Genomic DNA, 21116 nt, shown 5'->3' on the forward strand with positions numbered 1-21116 from the left:
AAGAGAAATATGTTAAGACCATTTTGAGCTAAAATTTACTTGTTTATGAGTTTGCATTCAAAATTGAGGATTAATGCACTCCATAGTATACTAATTTAAGATTTCCAGAAAACCAGGGGTTATTTTTAGCGGTACCTCTATTCGGAAGACCTTTTCTTTTTTATATGATTTTAAACACCTGTTGAAAATTGGCATGTAGAAAGCTGATACATGTGCGATTCAGGATATACCTGGTTTCTATGAAGTTAAACTTAAGGTAAAATATTTAGAGAGCTGTGAAAATTGTAAAAATTTGGTTGAACAGATTGGTGGTATGACACCTCAACCGAAAGTAAATAAAATACGTTACTGTACACATTTTTTTATAGGTTATGTTGGTTTTAGGTCATATTACTAGAATAGAGTTATTTCCCTTCTCACCAGGAAGAAAATCAACATTGAACGATGTTGGTCTACATAATAATCACATGTATGATATTACCGTTGTTTGAGAGTGAAAAGGTAACGATGAATATTAGGAATATAGTTTCAATAATTCCCATAACATCATGAACTCCAAGGAAAATTCAACCGGAAAGTCCCTAATCAAATGGCAAAATCAAATGACAAAACCACAGGCACTTGTTTCTGTCAAAATGGGGTTTACTATCAATACCAGTATTTTTAAGTACAAGAGAACCGATTCAGGAAGTGACTGAGTACGAATTGAATAAATGTATTTTATCTTTTAAAAATGGAAAAGCTCCAGATGTTGATAAATTCACCATAGAACACTTGAAATATGGAGGACAGACAGTTATAAATATACAAACTAAATTGATAAACTTAATTTTTAAAACTGTTGCTGTCCCAAATAATTTAAAAATTGGGATAGGATGCCCTCTGTTTAAAAATGGAGGAAAACCAAAAGAAGATCCAAATTCATATAGACAGTCAGGGGTACTACTTGTACAAGTGTATTTTATTTACTTGAAGAAGTGAAAAAAAATATACACATATAAGTAAATAAATAATGTTTGAATAATCTCCCCTTAATTTTTCTGAAAAATTTACTTGTACAAGTAAATTTTTCTTACAATCCCACAAAAATGCTCAAGTTTTGAGATGAAAAATCATGCCTTTAATGATTTTTCCCAGGTTTGCTCAAATTTTTTCATTAAAGTTCAATGTTTCATCTCATTAATTCATCAAAGAAACTGATTGAGCAAAGATCTTGTATATTTGCGCAAGGCATTCAAAAATTGCTCCTTTGGGGCTTGTAAATGAGCAGTGTTAAGAAGATAACAGACAAATGGGACTTTCATTGTCCATGAAATTACACTTAAATGATTAGTAAAGACATCTGCAAAGGGTAAACAATTTAAAATTCTATTAGAGCAAAGAAATCTTCAGAATTCAAGAAAAGAAGAAAGGATGATTTTTTTACCTATACAAGTAAAAAAATCTGAATGCGGAAGGGACATAACTCAGCCAATTTTTTTTTTACCTATACAAGTAAATAAAATTCACTTGTATAAGTATCCTACAAATTTACTCATATGTGTATATTTTTTTTTACTTCTTCAAGTAAATAAAATACACTTGTACAAGTAGTACCCCTGACTGATAGACGTATAACTATAACTAGTGCTATTGGAAAAACTATAGAAAAGCTACATTTATCCCGTAACAAAAGCTCCATTAAAAATCAGCAAAGTAGATTACAAAAAGGGTTCACTGAAGGGGAATCCCCTACTGTAGCGGGGCTGGTTGTAAATGAACTAAGAATAGAAGCTAAAGAAAAACGTTTACCCATATATATTGGATTAACTGATGCTAAAAAAGCCTTTGATATAGTATGGCATGCTGGCCTTTTTAGAGAAATGCATAAAATGAACATATCTGGAGATAATTGGTTATTATTTAGGGCTTGGTATGAAGATTTAACTAGAAAAGTAAAATGGGAAGGTAATTATTCACGTGGGTTTAAAGAAAAACAAGGCGTTCGTCAAGGAGGAGTTTGGTCTCCAACTGCGTATAAAGTTTTTATCAACTCTTTACTGAAAATTTATGAGGAAAACAAAATTGGATCGTACATAGGTTCAATATACTGTGGTGCTCCAACTGTAGCAGACGATGTTACATTGATAGCTAATGATCCATATGATCTACAAACTATGATTAATATTCAAATGGACCATGCAAATAAATTTAGATATACGATTAGTGAACAGAAATCTTGTGTATTGAAAATAGGAGACAAGTCAGAACATTCCTGGTATATGAACGACCAAAAGTTAAATACACCAATTAATGCTACCCACTTAGGAATAAAAAGGGACATAAATTCTAAATTTGGAGTTAAAGAAGTTGTACCAGATAGAATACAAACTGCTCGTAAAACAGTGTATGCATTGATGGGCGCTGGTCTCTATGGCCTGAATGGGATAAATCCGAAGGTTTCAGTTCATATGATAAAGTGCTTTGTCACTCCGAGGCTACTGTACGGCCTGGATATTATTCGATTAACAAAAACTGATATAGCAAAACTATCTGTTTATTATATACAATTGTTGAAACAAATCCAGCATCTGCCGTCACGCACTGCGAATTCTGCTGTTTTAGTCTTGACTGGTCAGCTTCCTATAGAATCTGAAATTCACAAAAAAATGCTTTCCCTATTTCGTAACATTGCAGATAATCACGGGTCAGTTGAACGTAGTATCGCTCAAAGACAGCTTGCTTTGAAAACAAGAGACTCTGAAAACTGGTTTATTCAAATTATAAAATTAACAGAAATGTATGAATTACCATCCCCTATAGAGGTAATGGATTTAGTCCCAGAAAAGCATATTTGGAAAAAATTGGTTTATAACGCAGTGAATGACTATTGGAAAAACATTTTAATTCTTGAAGCTAGGACAAAAGTATCTATGAAAATGCTAAATGTTGATAACTTTAAAGTTGGTGTAGTTCATAATATCTGGGAGAGTTGTGGTCCAGAACTTTTATCCGTTAAAAGAGCATGTGTCAAAGCCAAAATAATAAGTGGGACTTACACTCTTCAAGCTGATCGAGCAAAATTTAATGGAAATAGAACAAGTTCTTTATGCCCTCTGTGTTTTAAACAATCTGAAGACTTAATGCACTTTCTTATAAAATGTAACTCTTTGGAAGGAGTGAGAAGGAAATTCATTATGCTACTAAGAAATCTACTAAATGATAAGATAAATGCTCTTCTTGTGGACGACTTATTTAACTTTGAAGATAATCTATTACAATTAATAGTGGACTGTACAAAATTCCAGTTTTTAAAACAATTATGGACAACTATTGAGCGCCTGTCGAGCAGTTTATGTTTTGGTCTACATCAGAAGAGAACTAGTTTGTTACTATAAAGACTGTTCATATAGTTTTCCAAGTTAAAGAGACATATATAGTGAAATTTTTTTTTTTTGAGTGTGGTATAGATGAATATGATAAGTTAAGATTTAAACTGATTGTTAAAGTTAAGTGGTCTTTTTAACGCTTTATGATCAGTAATAACTTTACATATTATTTTTAGATTTTAAATGTTTATTTGGCGCTAAGTCTTAAGTACAAATAACAATGTAATGGTTCATTACCTTAAGTCTATGAATAATCTTATTCTGTAATAAGGCTCTCTGATTAGGGGTATATACTATGTGTAAGTGTAAGGGTTAGGACTTACAGTTTGCATTTGATGAGTATGTTTAAGTATAAGGATTGTGAATTAGACATTTGCTGAGCTGAGCAAGTGTCACAGTCTATGTGAATGGTGGATAGATGTGATGTATATATATTCTATCGATGAGGAGAGAGACTCGAGTGAGATAAAGGACAAAATAACAATGGACGAATCTATCAAGTTTTAGATTTTAAAATATGACTGTATATACAGTTTGAATACTTTTAAATAAGTGTGGTGGCGGTGTATATAAGTGTATAAAGAAGATGTTTTAATCCAATAGAGAATATAAGGGATTCTACACTTCAAGAGGATATTCCGACTGAAGTGGTTCATCTGAGAAAGGTGGAAAGTACAGAATAGGTAACAGGTAACAGTAAACCCCATTTTGACAGAAACAAGTGCCTGTGGACAAAACACATCAAACGAATGGATACCAACTGTCATATTCCTGAGATGGTTTCAAATGTTTAATTTACTGTCAAATTTGTTTCTTCTAGTGATTGGCACGATATCCTTGGTAGAAGCCTTTTAAAAGAAGAGGGACACTTTTTTACCAGATTAATTTATTGGGAATTCTAGTCAAATCGGCACCTGGTTAAATCGGCACTCGGTCAAATTGGCACCCAGTATAGTCTAATCGACACCTAGTCAAATTGGCACCTGATTAAATCGGCACTTGATGTAGTCAATTCGGCACCCATGTTAAATTTGTTTAATATATATACGGTTGTGTACAAGATGTAACTTTGTACAAATTATAATGTGTACAGGGTTTTTGTACAAGTTATAAGTTTTTTGACACACATTTTTTTACACCAGGTGATACAAGTTTATCTTTAAAAATGTTATCTCCAATTCTATTGTCTCATGAATACATCTAAATACCAAATCTAATCATAATGCAGTGATTTTGCTAGCGCTCGTCACTTTCGTATTTTACGAAAAGGTTTTCGAAATGACGAAAATATTTCACATCAATTTCGTCACTTAAATTTGGAAAGTGTAAAAATATTTACACATCAAATTACTTGAATTCTACCTGTCTTTATGTTTCTGACAAGTTTATGACCCTCAGATAATTAACGTTTACCAAAGGTGTTAAAAGTTGTGATGACAAGTAATCCGCCTATCGCCAATCAGATGGGTCACTAATCCCTTAATTATTATTATAAAACCTCATAAATGACCATCATAATAATCTATTTAAGTTAAATCAGTCAGTCAGCATTTCATTTTAATCATTTCTCACAATTCTGTCATATTTTCGTCATTTGAACAAAATTGATAATCTTCCCGGACATTTCAACTTTATTTTAATTTCAATATTTCCCTTACGATCAGTTTGCTTGTCGTAGTTTCGTCATTTTAACGTATTTTCGTCATACTTTATATAAATATTCATCAAAAACTTTCGACAACTTCGATTAAAAAGAATGAACTTTATTCAAAACGTAAATATTTTCACTTGCAAACAGGTGCTTCCTGTTCTCTGTATTGCGCATGCGTAAAAGTTCGTAGATGAATCTGGTTTTATTCTGAAATTATTATTCAATTGTCACTTCCCATTTTCATTTCATTTCGTTTAAAAATCGAAAGTAAACATGATCTACAGTCATTAGAATCGTCACATTAAGTATAGATGCAGATCCTTCTATCAAATATTAAAGAAATTGATTCCAAATAGATATTTAAACATATTTTCAAGGATATAAATGATTGTGAAGTGAAAAAGTCGTTACAAGTTCATTTGTGCAGTGGTTTAAAAAATAGAGGCACCCAACTTTTGTTTAGGGGTGTGCCCTGAAAATAACTGAAGTGAAGTTGTGAACCATATTACCAGATCCCTGTTCTTATCTTTATATCTTAGCATCACGTCAGTCAATTCATTCAATATTGCCAATAACTGCCTACATTAGCAATTCTAAAGTCTTCAAAGATCCTAGACTAGTCCTTGAAGGACTTGGACATATATGTATAGCTAGTTTGATAAACATCCTAGACCCCTTGCTATTATAAAAAATAAGGCTGATTTTTATCACGCGCAAAAGTGACTAAAGCCCTCAAAATCCTAGCTGAAACCCTGCATAATGCATATGTCGATGCATTAGTAATACATTATAACAGTAATGCAATGAACTGTTAAATACCAAATTTAAATAAGCATATTTAAAAATAACATATACATGCAAAGCAAGAACATACGTGCAAACAAAGCATAAAGCACTTTCTAGAGCAGACAATACAATAAGCAAAACGCACATAGATTCAACATAACATAACCTACCTCACAGGTATTTGTGAAGGCTTGAACACAATAAGAATACAATCACATCAGGTTGATGTCGACATGGTGGGTCATCAATATGGAATATACCTGCAGTACAAATATTAAATTCATAACTAACCTTATCTGCATATCAAAATAAAATAGTTATTATCTTTATCAATTTATGACTTTATTTAATATCTGAAATTATTATAAAACATTCAATCCATAAAACTCAATAGTCAGATAGTTTAATCCATTTACTGAAATTTAGCTGTTTTATATAATTTACTGTTTTAACCCTCTGTAGAGGGGTATTTGTGTTGAGACTGGATTTAAATCAAAACAGGGCAGAACGGCATTCTCTACTTATTATGGCAGTAACCTGCAACAGTTGATGCACCAATTGATGTACTTAGTTTAATATACACATGCCCAGTTTGCTGCTTTATATCAGACTAAATATAAAATCTATTGTTCACCATGATTGAAAGCTGTGATGATCAGGTAAATTCTACTCACTTATGCCTCACTGAACAGAATTTCTATTGTTAGATTTAACAAGAAATTTAAAGGTCAACTATTCCTTTTGATGTTGATCAGGTGTTCAGATAGGTATACAATAGATTTCAAGTTTTGTCACTTTAGCAGAAAACGGGTTATCCCAATTTTTAGTAAAGTGCATATGTTGATGACCCTACTGCTAGAGATTATAGCCAATATAATTAGAAAATGCCATCCTGCCCTAATTTGCTTTAAATCTAGTGCAAACACAAATACCCCTCTATAGAGGGATAATTTTATCCCTCTAAAGAAGGTTTATCCCTCTATACAGGTATAATCACCATCCAGGGGGTTTGTTCCCAACCTGTTTAATTTTCTCCTGATACCACAACGCATATATATCCATAAAAAGTCTATTTGTGGTCTAATAATGTTTTTGTATTAATTCTCACTAGTAGATTGTATCATATAGTTGTGAAAATAGGACATAAATATGCGAAACAAAAGCCGGTGCTATTACATTGTGTTTTCACTATGTACTTGATTAAATTTATTAATTAATTGAAAAGAAAATTTATCGAAACATCAGTCACAAAATTTGAGAAAACTTTAAATGATTAACTTTTGTATTTTACTGCTTTTTAACATGTAATGCATGATAAAATCCAACCCCTCATGATCGAATTTATAAATTTTTAGAATTATTTATAAATATCTTGGACTATTATGCATAATACATGTAGTCCCAGTCCCATATATTATATCCAATATTATTGGATGCCAAATTGACTTTAAATAGGTGCCGATTTGACTAGATGCTGATTTAACCAGGTGCCGATTTGACTTTTTCTATGGGTGCCGATTTGACCAGTTGCCGATTTGACTTGTACCCATTTATCATGTTTATTGGTGTATCAATATTTTTTTTATCAATGTCCAGTGACAAATGTTTCAAGTCAGAATATAAACAATCAATATTTTATATATAATTACAGGTTATATAAGAATGCCAGCTTTTGATTGGTTGGTAGCCAGTGTATTTTTTGCATATTCTAAAAAAAAATTCTCAATATAAACGAATTTGCCTGTTTTTCACCACTGCCAATGAAAATTCCTCAAATACGATGGTCCAACATCCTCCTGACAAAATTTAACATAACAAAAGCAAGCTAATGCATATAACTACATATAATTCCCGCGGTTCTATGATAATATCCACCTAGTCTAAAAATTATGCATATTAAAACATGTTTATGAAATGATGAATTACAGCGTTAATACAAGTTATTTTTTTATCTGTACCTGTACAGAGACTAAAATATCGGTCTTGAAACAGAATTTCGATCGACTTACGGCTCGTTGAATTTCACATCCCCTTGACTGGTATTTTTCGCAAATACCCCTCCATAACATTATATATCTGTTCAAAATAAATTCAGGGGGTAAGTTCTGTGAAATAGGTCGACCAGGATTAAGGATTTATGACCCTTGGTTTCTTTACCTTTTCCCCATCAGTTTCATGCATTCTGGAAGCTTTTGTTATCATGAATGTTATATTTCATTTTGAAATGAAGGTTAATTTCAGAATGACACCAGATTGCTACTTACCAATCAAAATAACTTATTATGATGAAGCATTTATGTAATGTAATTATTTCAGATAGAATTATGTCAGAAGAATTGTTCCTATCCTATGTCATTAAACTGCTCTATACTCAACACTGAAGAATTGGGAAGATGTTGTGTTAATAAAGGAAAAACAGAATCATCAGTTGTTGGGTAAGATTTCTAACACTAGGAAGTAAAACATTTATGAAAAAAAAGTAGATTTGCAAGGTACTGTAATGAGACAGCCAGTGGCAGATCCAAGGTCAGCGGGTTGGAACCTCCCTTTTTTTTGGACAATCAATGCATTTGAATGGACACATGTAGTTGGAACCCCCTGGCCCTTTGTTCTTGGTTAGGAACCCCCCCTTTTTAAAATGGCTGAATCTGCCCCTGGTCAGCAACAAATTACTAACAAGAACAACATTTATAAGGACATAAAAAAAAATTGCTAGTGATAAAGTGCTTTGGACTTGCTTGAATAAACAAGGATACATAACCTGAGTTTATAATTTTTTTTTTAGAAAAAATGAAATATAGAACAATGTAATACAAAATAATTTATCAGCATTCCCGAATGACATGCTTACTGTTTCAGGTAATGTTTTTTTCCAACTTAGATTTGTCAAGATTTATGATATCATATAAAAAAGAAGATGTGGTACAAATGTATGATTGCCTATGAGACAACTATCCCCACAAGACCAAAATAACACAAACATTAACAACTATAGGTCACCTTACGGCCTTCAACAATGAGCAAAGCCCATACCGCATAGTCAGCTATAAAAGGCCCTGATAAGACCATGTAAAACAATTCAAACGAGAAAACTTAGGCCTTATTTATGTAAAAAAATGAACGAAAAACAAATATATAACACATAAACAAACGACAACCACTGAATTACAGGCTCTTGACTTGGGACAGACACATACTTAAATAATGTGGCGGGGTTAAATGACTACATGTATACTCATTTTATAGTTATTTTTCTGTATTTCAGGTTAGATTTGTCCAGTTGTCATATCACTTCTATTGAAGATATGTTCATCAATTTCAATAACTTAAAGTTTTTGTAAGTATGATAATCTGCCTTATAACATATTGTTCATACATCAGTTTCAGTTTAATTTACAACCAGACATTATGTTTCAAACTAAATTCCCATAGGTTGTTTTAAATATGTTAAAGGGTAAAAATTAAGGAGCAGTTCACAATAACTGTATATGATCATCCAGTAGAAAAGGAAAACTGGATCAGACAAGTATACATGAGTATATGACAATGTATGCTAATCCAATGAAACTAGTGAAATATTATCCTGATGAATATTATGAAAATGTATATACGTGTAATATATAATTGTATGATAAAAACAGACACAAAATTAATAGAAAAAATAAAAAAAATAATGTAAAGTAAAACTAATAGTTTTTATACGACTGCAAAATTTGAAAAAAATTTCGTCGTATATTGCTATCACGTTGGCGTCGTCGTCTGCGTCGTCGTCGTCCGAATACTTTTAGTTTTCGCACTCTAACTTAAGTAAAAGTGAATAGAAATCTATGAAATTTTAACACAAGGTTTATGACCACAAAAGGAAGGTTGGTATTGAATTTGGGAGTTTTGGTCCCAACATTTTAGGAATTAGGGGCCAAAAAGGGCCCAAATAAGCATTTTCTTGGTTTTCGCACTATAACTTTAGTTTAAGTCAATAGAAATCTATGTAATTTTGACACAAGGTTTATGACCACAAAAGAAAGGTTGGGATTGATTTTGGGAGTTTTGGTTTCAACAGTTAAGGAATTAGGGGACAAAAAAGGGCCCAAATAAGCATTATTCTTAGTTTTCGCACAATAACTTTAGTTTAAGTAAATAGAAATCAATGAAATTTAAACACAATGTTTATGACCACAAAAGGAAGGTCGGTATTGATTTTGGGAGTTTAAGTCCCAATAGTTTAGGAAATAGGGGCCAAAAAGGGACCCAAATAAGCATTTATCTTGGTTTTCGCACCATAACGTTAGTATAAGTAAATAGAAATCTATGAAATTTAAACACAAGGTTTATGACCATAAAAGGAAGGTTGGTATTGATTTTGGGAGTTTTGGTCCCAACAGTTTAGGAATAAGAGGCCCAAAGGGTCCAAAATTAAACTTTGTTTGATTTCATCAAAATTGAATAATTGGGGTTCTTTGATATGCCGAATCTAACTGTGTATGTAGATTCTTAACTTTTGGTCCCGTTTTCAAATTGGTCTACATTAAGGTCCAAAGGGTCCAAAATTAAACTTAGTTTGATTTTGACAAAAAATGAATCGGTTGGGTTCTTTGATATGCTGAATCTAAAAATGTACTTAGATTCTTGATTATTGGCCCAGTTTTCAAGTTGGTCCAAATTGGGGTCCAAAATTAAACTTTGTTTGATTTCATCAAAAATTGAATAAATGGGGTTTTTTGATATGCCAAATCTAACTGTGTATGTAGATTCTTCATTTTTGGTCCTGTTTTCAAATTGGTCTACATTAAAGTCCAAAGGGTCCAAAATTAAACTTAGTTTGATTTTAACAAAAAATGAAATCTTGGGGTTCTTTGATATGCTGAATCCAAACATGTACTTAGATTTTTGATTATGGGCCGAGTTTTCAAGTTGGTCCAAATCAGGATCTAAAATTATTATAAAAGTATTGTGCAATAGCAAGTCTTTTCAATTGCACAGAATTGCGCAATGGCAAGAAATATCTAGTTGCACAATATTGTGAAATAGCAATTTTTTTTTTAATTAGAGTTATCTTTCTTTGTCCAGAATAGTAAGCAAGAAATATCTAACTGCACAATATTGTGCAATTGCAAGAATTTTTTTTAATTGGAGTTATCTTTCTTTGTCCAGCATCAACTCAAATCTTTGTAATATACAATATACAATGTATATTCACTTTTTACTACCAACTGATAAATTAAAATAATCTTTACCATTCAGTGATAACAAGCAGTTTTTTTACATCTTAATATTTTATGATGTATTTAAATGAGTAGTTATTGTTGCAAACTCCATTAGAAATTTTAATTGAGATTAGTTTTGGAATAAGGGAAAGGGGATGTGATTAAAAAAATTGGGTTCAATTTTCTCATTAGAAATTTCATAAATATAAAGAAAATTTCTTCAAACATTTTTTTGAGAGGATTAATATTCAACAGCATAGTGAATTGCTCTAAGAGAAAACAAAATTTTTAAGTTCATTAGAACACATTCATTCTGTGTCAGAAACCTATGCTGTGTCAACTATTTAATCACAATCCAAATTTAGAGCTGAATCCAGCTTGAATGTTGTGTCCATACTTGCCCCAACTGTTCAGGGTTCAACCTCTGCGGTCGTATAAAGCTACGCCCTGCAGAGCATCTGGTTGAAATTATAATCTTTCAATATCAGATAATTGTTCATCACATTGGACAGAACAGATTAGATATTGTTCATACATCAGTTTCAGAACAGATTAGAAACCAATATCAGGCACACTGATCAGAATCTTAACACAATAGGATTTTTTTAATGGAGGAAAATTGATTTCATGATTTTTATTGAATGTTTTCTGCAGCATGGAAAGAACAAGACTTAGTTTATTTCTAATATGAATTTGCATTAAATTCTAACATTTTTAGAGGTTCATCATTCAAATTTGTTGAATTTCAATTGAAAAATTTGCTCATTTAAATTTATTAATTGCAAATTAATGACCTCATTAACAGTGTTATTTTTTTTTAAATTTCAGATATTTACAAAATAATTCCATACAAGTGCCAACTATAGAAGCATTCCATGGTTTAACACAGTTACAAACTTTGTGAGTTTGTATTTGTATTTGTCTTGTTAGTTTATATTCTGAATCAGATGTGGTACGCTCACATAACTAAAAACCAAATCTTTTGAAGACCAGAATACATACAAGAACAGGCATTAACCTAGTTATGAAAACCAAAATGTTAAAAAAAGAAATCAGTATAAGATAGGTTGTAAAAAGGAGCTTTGTTTTGTTGATCAGTTGCAAGAAATATACACAAAAAAGAAGACAAATTAGGGTTTCAAAATTCTTCAAAGTGATGGTTAAAAATGGCATTCCAATGTCCTAAATAAATAGAATTTTTTGTTTTCAGGGGGGTAGGGTTGAGTTTACCTGAATCCCTTGGCTACTATTGTTTACCAAATGTAAAACATAAAAAGTAGAATGTTTTGTACATTGTTGAACTGAAGTTTAGAATTTTTGTTGTACTGAATCCCCTGGCTACTGTTGTATACCATATGTACAACATATGAAGTAGAATGTTTTGTACATCTTTTTACATTTTTGTTGTACAGAAAATTGCCTCCCAAGATAGATTGCCCAGGAGGGAGGGAGTTATGGAATGAAACAAAACATACAGAAGATGCTGTTATTTGTACGGGTGAACTAAGTTCATGTACTGTTTATAATGGTAGGTAAAACAATTCAGTGCAATTTGTCAAATCAAGTGCTAAACCATACTATAAATAAATCTGTAAATATCAATTTAGGCCTTAGAATATTGAATAGAAAACCATTGCTTGATGCAGGTTGAAAAGGAAAGTGATGTTTTGCCAATTGGTAAATGCTTGAAAAAATGGGAAATGATTTCTTTAGATAATATTCTAAAACAAAAAGTAACTGTGGATTCATTATTATTCCTTGGATACCAATTTTTCTTGGATTTTGTGGTTACAATTAAACCATGAAATTCAATGTTGAAGAAATTACTAATTTTCTTAAGGTTTGTATACAGACTTCAGCAAAACCATGAAATTAAATATCCACAAATATCCAAGTTTTCCTTAATCCAAGAAAACTAGTACCCACGAAAATTAATGAATCCACAGTATATTAAAATTTGTTTTTAAAGAATTTTAAATAAAGGTATTACGATTAATGAATACCTTGTTAATTGTTATGGTATTAACAGGAAATTTTCTTTTAATTTCAGTAACCTGTCCTAATGTTAACAGTTATTGTGTTGATGTTGGACCACAAGTAACAGAATGTTTATGTAAACCTGGTTACCATGGTTATAAATGTTTACGTCAGGTAAGATGTTTTTGTCTCACATGACTACAGCATTACTTAATGATTTCCTTGAGTATATGTTAATTATACTCTAGTATTGCCTCAAAAATTCTAGGCTTATTTATTCTGATGTATGTCATGAAACATTTTTTTTCATGGACAAAATATTTAAATTTAATGAATTGTTTTATATTAGTTCCGATGTTTGATACTTGGCTAAAGTTATGAAAGGACAACACTTGGTGTTTTTTAAGATTGACAGTCAAATAATTGATTTTACAATTTCCATTATGAATAGGATATTAAAGATTATCAAATTAGATTATTACTATTAAAAGGAGGAGGGAAAAGCACCTGTTTGTGATTCACAGCCTGACCTGTTTCAATCCTTCATTAACCTCTTTTTAAGGCAAACAAGGATTTATAGTTGCAAGCTACATTTATTATAAAGTGTCAGATTTTTTATCCATCCTAAGTATTATCTAGTTTTCAAATGTATCCATACTGGATTATATAATGTTAGCTTTATATGAAATGTTCTACTTTCATAACATATGTCTTTGTTAAAATAATATTGATAAAACACACTAATAGTTAAAGCATGTTATTTGTTGTTTTTCAGGGTACATTTCCAACAGTGACTTTTGTGATAGGACTGGGAGTTAGTACAGTGGTGATATCAGGACTTTTATGGGTTACACAGAGAAGAAAGGCTAAAAAACAAGTTTAGAATTTATATATTGTCTTGAAATGTCTTGAAATTCTCCACAAAAGATGCTAGTTTTCCCTTGTGAAATCCTACGATTATATATTTAAAGTTACTTATGATTGGGTATGTTCTACTTAGTAGTAGCAACCAAGAGACAACATAATGTTAAATATGTGCTGTTAAATAGTAAACCTATTTTTCTCAATACATTATATAACTTGTTTCATAACAGCTAACATTGAAATTATTTTATTAATTTATACTTTTCAACGTTGAACTGAAAAGTTTATGTTTTTGTTGCTGCCTTAATTTACTGACAGTAATTTATATTACTTGATAATGCAACACTTATTTATATTACTTTATACTGCAACATTTTGATAGAATCATAATTACTGATTTGATATAAGATAGTATAAACTATTTTCTTTGATTAATATAGTTTGTTGGTATACATGTTCAATGATGTGATATATGTGTATTGTCAACTATTGAGATTTAATTCTTTTGTTAGAATGATCAGGTTTAATCAAGTCAAATGACTTTATGTTATATATTGTCTTTTAAACTTTTGCTAAGTTTACATTTAGTAGTTTGTGATTAGGTCTGTTTGAAGGGAACCATTAATGGTAGGTCAATGATATATTTGGTATGAAGATGTATAAGAATATCCCATTTTGTTTATTTAACTTTTCCCTTACGCTTTCTAAATAATTTCTTATTTTTAGTATGTTCTTAAAGAATCAGCTATTAATTTTTACCCTCCAGTGCATGTTTTGGTTACATTCTTTCCTGAAAGTTGTGCCCTTTGCACTTCATGGTGACTTGCACTGTTAAATTATTCTTTAGTTTCAAGTATGTCCAATTGTGTACACAAATTCACAGTGGCATGCTAACTTTCTTAGCATATTACTCTTTTACTCAGATTTTGTATCAAAGAATGAGTTAAAATTTGGCCTGGCTCTGTTGGATACTATTGTGTTTTATAGAGTTAGACATTTTCAATACTACCAGGCTGTCACATCCAATTTGTTGATACTTTGAGTTTTTATTTTACCTACTGAACATGGAAGGGTTTTCCAATTTACCTGCAACTTCTTCATTAGATCTACAAATTCTATATGAAGCATTTGGTCTAGAAAAGATGATGGGAAGTTTTTGATTTCAACCATGTGATTTATGATTAATGATCTTATGGTTTGAGACAAATTGTATGCAAAATACTACAAAGCTTTCATTGGTATGTAAAAAAGTCAAACAGAACAAATCAGCATGTAAAGGAGTAATTTAAATGCAGCAAACATAAAGTTGCATTTTTTCATAAGAATTTATAATATTGTTAGTTTGTTATATATAATAATTTTCTTAAAATACTCATTTGACCTAAATCAGGTTAATTTGTTAATAAAAGCATTACCTTCTTTGAATTGATTATTGTTTATTAGTTTGATCTAATAAACCAAATGTTATTGTATGTCTTTAAATGAATTAAAACACTTATTTTTGGTATATGAGTGTCAAAATATAAAATATGATGGATAAGACGAAAAATAATTGTTCAAGGTAATTTGGACAATTTTGAGGTCTCAAAGTAAAATTATGGAATATGAAATTTGTGTATATTACAACTAAGGATGATGGAACCCTACATTATCATCATTACTTGAATTAAGATGAAATAACAATAAGATATCTTATTAAGAAAATGGGTTTCCACTATCAAGTGGTGTTATTTAGTCAATAGTAAGACTACAGTCAACCAAATTCTTACTTAAAGTTGATCTGAAATGAAAATTATACTACCTCATACAATGCTCTGATTCCTTGTCTGTGTTTAGCTTTAGTTTTTGGGCTTTCCATATGTGTAGGACACAATTATTGCAATGTTAACCTTACAAACTTTTCAGATTTTGTTATTGTTGCGAGCAGCTTTTTGCAATACAACGAATACAACCCAAATTATAGGCAATCATTATATTACTCGATTAGGAATTCGCTGAAAGGAGAATAAGGAGCCATAAAAGGTGAAAAATAGTATGCAACAGGTATTCATCGACGTTTTGTTAGAACCGCTTACTTCAACTTTGCATTTGATTTGGCTTTCAAACTCTACCTATAAGAACGCTGCTGAATCTCATGTATACAAACGCACTTCTTGCATACTAGTACTACGACATGGACGAATTTTACTAGAAATTTCATAAATATGATGATTTCAACTTTCAAACGTCAATGTCCCATTTTCAGCAGTAACACACCTTCTTTCCCATCGTGGGGCGTTTATTAATATCAATTGATAAGTTACTCCTGGATGTTAAGACTATATATGGACTTCATTATTATAGGGTTTTTACACAAACGCTCCAACAGAGTTATGAGGAAGATAGACTGAAAATTAAATCGACTCCCTTAGTTGAATGGTCACCTTCACCAATTGGTCCATAATGTATCTTGTATAAATAATTATATTGTGTATCTTTATACTGATCAATCATTATACATAGCCACCATGCATTGCTAAATAGAGCATAAGGATATGATTCAGTTTGTCATATATATCGAAAAAAAAAAAAATCACAAAAATACTGAAAATACAAAAAGGAAAGTCCCTAATCAAATGGCATTTTCGTAAGCTCAAACACACCAAACGAATGAATAACAACTGTCATATTCCTGACTTGCTCCAGACATTTTTAATGTAGAAAAAAGTGGATAAACGCTAATTTTATAGCTAGCTAAACCTCTCTCTTGTATTACAGTCGCCTCAAACTCCATTATATTGACAACGATGTGGTAAAAAAAAAGACACATAGTCAGATCCTGGGGGAATTTAGTTTGATTATATAGGAAATCACTGAAGAATCACTGGGGCGGGGTCCCCTCACACAAAGTTCTGGATCCGCCACTGAGACATAATAGGTAAAATAGAAAAAATAAGGGTACAACAGTCAACATTGTTCACTAAAAAAAAATTGAATATGTAACAGGTGCAATAAAGACATAAGACAAAGCACATTTACGAAAATGAAAGACAAGAATACAAAAATTTATACAAAACCATTGTATAAAGAAAAAGAATATCTTACAGCAGATCAAACGATAATAGTGTGCAAAACGTCCATATTATTTTCAGGCGATCAACCTTCGATCAGAATACAAAAAAAGTACAATGGCACAATAACACAACGGAGGGATGTATAAGTACAGAGCCACGTCATATGTATGAAAGGAACACATAAAGACATACTAAGTAAAGACAAAGCACATTAGCAAAAAAAGAAAAAAAAAAGTACAATATGTCTTACAATAACACAATGACGGGATGTATAAGTACAGACCCACGTCATATGTATCAAAGATACACAGAAAGGCATATAGACAAAGAACATTAGAGAAAATAAAAAACAAGAATACAAAAAATTATACATAACCATTGTATAAAGAGAAAAAATATTTTACAGCAGATCAAATGATAATAGTGTCCAAAACGCACATTTTATTTTCCAAAAACAGCTGATCAGCAGTCCAAAAAGAAAAGGTTGAACAACCTTACCCGGGTGCCACATGTGCAGCGGTATCTGCTTAACCTTCTGGAGCACCTGAGATCACCCCTAGATTTTGGTAGGGTTCGTGTTGTTTTTTCTTTAGTTTTTTCTTTTACCCAAATTGCTTCTTTTCTACATTAGGAACAAATAGTAGTTAAATTTTACCCCTTTTAGAAAGTTTTTAAGCAGAGGTACGGAAATTAATTGACGAGGAAGTGAATTTGATTCTAGTGCACCGCTTGATCACCAACATACAACACTTGTAAGAGGATTGCCCGAAGATTTAACGAAAAATAATAAACATGACATTTTTGTCTGACACCAGCATGCTTCACCTTTACTACAAAAAGAACCATAATCTGATAGCTTTCAGACTAATAGGCAACTATCAAAAGGATTACTAGAATTCGGCAAGAAAACAATATTTATATGGCTGCATTTTTTTGCTGAGAGTTGAAAAATGTCACCAACACTAAATTAATTTGTTATAAGAAGATTGGGTATACATTTTGATTAACCTCTATGATATCGTCCTCTATATAAATGACAACACCTCATTATATTATTTACATTAAGCAATACATTGACATATATTTTAGAACTGTGATGCTTGTCCTCGGAACAAAAAATTACCAAAACATATATGTACTAAATCCAGTACATTAGCAAAACATTGTTTAATAAATGGAATGGAAAGACGATAGTTGAAAAAAATCTGACAAAAAGTCATAAATCGATTTAGAGAAAACAAGCCCGAGTTTCTTACCAAAACCGCGGGAAACGCATTGATAATTCTGACTTAAGGAAAAAATGGAAGGAATGTGTGGGGTGTTTTGGTCTGACTACCTTTATTTTGTTTTCTCTCGGCTGTGAAGTTAACTTTTTTGCTTTTATTTATGGTAACCCTTTTTTCTTTCCTTTTAAAATGTTAAAATACAAGATAATGGGATTTGAAATAGGTGGATTGTTCATGTTTAGAATTATTTTCTATAGATTTTTTTTATTTGTTTGTACACTAAACATTTGTTTGTGTTAAATAGATAAATCTGCAGTGCAAAATAATTGGAATGTTGATAAAGTAAATATACGGAAGTGTACCAGGCTTTCTGGGTGTTGAAAGAATAAATTTATATGTAAGCTTATATAAAAAAAAGATCATTTAATGAAACCACACCCACCAGAGTTCAATAGACAAGGAAATAATAACCAAAAGGCCACTATGCGACTTTATTCAACAGGCAAACATTTTACTGTATAACCAGTTGCTAAAAAGAACTCAGACCATAAAACGTAATAGCAAAAAACTATACAAGAAGAAAAAAACCCGCTAAGTTCACAAAACATTTCATAGGAAACTAAACCTTGAGCAAAATGAACACCGTTTGACACTAGGAATGATCTCTGGCGCCTTAAAATGGTGAAGAGGTAATGCGCAACTAGTGGTATCCTACGGGTTGCTCATAGTGGATCGGTGACTAGTCGTTTTCGGTGATGTCACCATTAAAATGTAACAAATGTCAAAAGTGAAAAACAACTGCTTTATTTATTTTAATAACAATAATAGCAGTATATATGAATTGTATATACGCGATGTGTATTTAGGACAAATTATTTGATACGAAGCTACTGTCGCAAATGTTAGAAATGTTTTCTAAATTTTTTGAATGTTTTTAAAACTTACATGCTAACTTAAATGGTGTGCGGCGTTATGTAATTTTTATTTCCGAGCTTAACATGTGCATGGTCACAAAAACAAAATTTCTAACACTTTGACTAGTCAACAGATAACTTTCAAACACTTGCTTCACAGACAGAGCTACACCCACATAAAAATAGAAAAAAACATGGTTCAATGCAGTCACCAAGAAAGGAAGAGCTGTGATATGAAACAGAATTATAACCTTTAAAAAAAAGTTGATTTAAAATGGAAAAAAACTATAAAGGAGATAAATGACCTCCTATATCGGAAGAACTATAATAATCTATTCGTGGGGCATTGTTTTGAAATTCTGAAATAACACCACTCTACCATCAAGCAGTATATTCGAGGTATAAGATACATGTGTCTGGAATATTACGTACCCTCACCCTTCCAGTGGTGTGACAAAGATCCTAAATCAATTAATAATTTTGACCATATCAATTATAATTCATGTCGGCAGAGAAGTGCTGACTTATGGGCTGGTGATACCCTAGGAGAATTAAAACTCCACCAACAGTGGCATCGACCCAGTGCTGGTAAATAAACTCACCATAGATACCACGATTGAAATTTTGTATTGTTTCCATTGTTAATTTCTAAAAATATTTCAGCTTTGGAAAGAAAGTCTTTTATTTCTAGTTGAAAATTATTTTTTTTGTGATTGTGTGGATTTCAAGCATATCTTTATCTAAACTTTGGGCAGATAAAATTTCGATTGGTATTGTCGATACATGAGATAAGTCAAATACTCTTTTCATTTTACACAGCAACATATATGTAACAGTTAGTTAAATTAAATACATCTCTGATATTGTTCATTTGTATATACATGTACATGTTTGTAGCATTAAGATCAACTCTAATATTTAATTTGGTATTATAAATATCATTAACACCATTGCAGTTTCACTTTGTCATCATATTGAAATAACTATTTATATAAATACTGTGGTTACGAGAAGTTTTCAAGTGTATGGTTAAATGCCTCATTTTCACTCAGTTCTTCCTTTTAATATCATTTGGGGTCACTCACCTATTTCAAATTTAATTTGTTATACCATTGAAATTGACATCTGGTTTAATTTCTCATTTCCCTCAAGTCACCAAATGTTATTGGATTGATCTCTCCAACCTCAATCCGAACCACCTTTTATCTTATATACCTAACACGAGATTGGGCATCGAATCATCTCCCGAGTAATACAATTAATCTTGTTGGTTGATGAAGTGTGCATTTCCATGTGAGTAAATCCATCTTTACCATTTGCGTCAAAAAAGCCAGGAGCTGAATTGCTCTTCATTTGGTACGGCTCCTAAAGATATTCGGAGCCAGAGGTTCCAGAAGGAGCACGCTCTATATATTACTTTATACTTTTTTTTGTGAGAAAGTAGACACACATTGTAACCATTAAACGTTAGGGTGAAGATATGATTTGTAAAGCATGAATTTATATTTATGTTTATTCACTTTGTGTATAACATTGTATAATGTTTAAAGGTATAATACTAATATTTTCATATAATTCAATTTTTGATGTAACGCGTCTTCTGATTGGCTGATGTTGTTTCGTTTAGTAGACCGTAGACATAATTTAGTCATGTGACCGTGACGTCATCGACGTTTTTTAATGGTTTACTCAGGTTATAAATAGAATTTAGAATTATATTATAACAAATAGCTGTAATATATTATCTGTCTATTCGAAATAACATACAAAATGTGGTGCATACTTTAAAATAAACCGCTACGCTGGTTATTTAGTGTGAACCACATTTTTGATGTTATTTCTTCGTAGACAGAAACGATATTACAATAATTCCTTAGATGTATATCTCATGAGATATACTCCATTGATAAATAACACGCAAGGAAACTTTGACCAATGAAGTAAGCTAAGTAAATTTTAAAACAGCATTCAGTTCAATACAGATTTATTAAGAAGGGTAAAAGTGACACTGCCTCATATTTGTACCTGATATGAATTTTGGCGTTATAAGTATTGTGTTGAAGTTTTATAACA

At 31.3% G+C, this 21116-nt stretch overlaps 1 protein-coding gene across 2 annotated transcripts; it reads left to right on the forward strand.

The window, feature by feature from the left end:
• Positions 1 to 401: 401 nt before the first annotated feature.
• On the forward strand, positions 402 to 15275 carry LOC134696561 (all-trans retinoic acid-induced differentiation factor-like). 2 transcript variants are annotated; one of them, XM_063558418.1, is made up of 7 exons: positions 402 to 501; positions 8122 to 8240; positions 9071 to 9142; positions 11838 to 11909; positions 12422 to 12537; positions 13060 to 13160; positions 13762 to 15275. In XM_063558418.1, the coding sequence occupies exons 1-7, from the start codon at positions 445 to 447 to the stop codon at positions 13867 to 13869; spliced, it is 645 nt and encodes a 214-aa protein (XP_063414488.1). In that variant the 5' UTR covers positions 402 to 444; the 3' UTR covers positions 13870 to 15275. The 2 variants fall into 2 exon arrangements, with proteins under 2 accessions (XP_063414488.1, XP_063414497.1); XM_063558427.1 differs by having other exon boundaries at positions 404 to 501; positions 8126 to 8240.
• The last annotated feature ends 5841 nt before the right edge of the window (positions 15276 to 21116 follow it).

Source organism: Mytilus trossulus, chromosome 1 (genome assembly GCF_036588685.1).
Source record: "Mytilus trossulus isolate FHL-02 chromosome 1, PNRI_Mtr1.1.1.hap1, whole genome shotgun sequence".
In the NCBI taxonomy this organism is placed as follows: Eukaryota; Metazoa; Mollusca; class Bivalvia; order Mytilida; family Mytilidae; genus Mytilus; species Mytilus trossulus.

What these genes read in the sequence shown, in the direction of transcription:
- LOC134696561 (XM_063558418.1), top strand. Translation starts at nt 445, where the DNA reads ATGTTGGTCTACATAATAATCACATGTATGATATTACCGTTGTTTGAG. An exon ending in TTAACACAGTTACAAACTTT is followed by an intron (nt 11,910 to 12,421) that starts GTGAGTTTGTAT and finishes TTTGTTGTACAG; the next exon opens with AAAATTGCCTCCCAAGATAG. An exon ending in GTTATAAATGTTTACGTCAG is followed by an intron (nt 13,161 to 13,761) that starts GTAAGATGTTTT and finishes GTTGTTTTTCAG; the next exon opens with GGTACATTTCCAACAGTGAC.